Consider the following 529-nt stretch of genomic DNA (forward strand, 5'->3'; position numbering starts at 1 on the left):
CGCTTCGGGAGTCCCGCCCCTGACCGCGAGCGAATCAGGCGCAGACACGGCTTTGTTGCGCTCGGCTTTATTGCTGCGCTCGGCTTTACTGCTGCCGCTCGGCTTTATTGCTGCGCTCGGCTTTATTGCTGCCGCTCGGCGTTATTGCTGCTCGGCTTTATTGCTGCGCTCGGCTTTACTGCTGCCGCTCGGCCTTATTGCTGCCCTCGGCTTTATTGCTGCGCGTCGTTCGGTGGCAAGATGAGCTCAGAGAAGGGCGAAGGGGCGGCGAAGGGCTCGCGGTCCGAGAGCACGAGGAATCTGACACCATGCCTGATGAATAGCACTGTCCAGTTCTGTGAGATTTGATGGTTGTGGAACCAGCTGCCTGATGGCTCTTTTAACTTCGTCCCACAAGTACTCAGTTGGATTGAGGTCTGGTGATTGTGGGGGCCACCTAAGCAAGGCAAAGTCTCCCTCATGTTCTTGAAACCACTCCTGCACAATGCGAGCACCTTGGCATGGCGCATTGTATTGTTGGAAGAAGTTC

General features: G+C 56.5%; 1 protein-coding gene across 1 annotated transcript in view; it reads right to left on the reverse strand.

The window, feature by feature from the left end:
* Positions 1–56: 56 nt before the first annotated feature.
* Positions 57–529, reverse strand: part of TYMP (thymidine phosphorylase) — a 3,886-nt gene continuing 3,413 nt past the window's right edge. The window contains exon 9 of the mRNA XM_015568722.1: positions 57–300. Within this exon, the coding sequence (XP_015424208.1) occupies positions 213–300 (88 nt within the window). The 3' untranslated portion in view covers positions 57–212. The remainder of the gene's footprint in view (positions 301–529) is intronic.

Source organism: Myotis davidii, unplaced genomic scaffold (genome assembly GCF_000327345.1).
Source record: "Myotis davidii unplaced genomic scaffold, ASM32734v1 scaffold845, whole genome shotgun sequence".
In the NCBI taxonomy this organism is placed as follows: Eukaryota; Metazoa; Chordata; class Mammalia; order Chiroptera; family Vespertilionidae; genus Myotis; species Myotis davidii.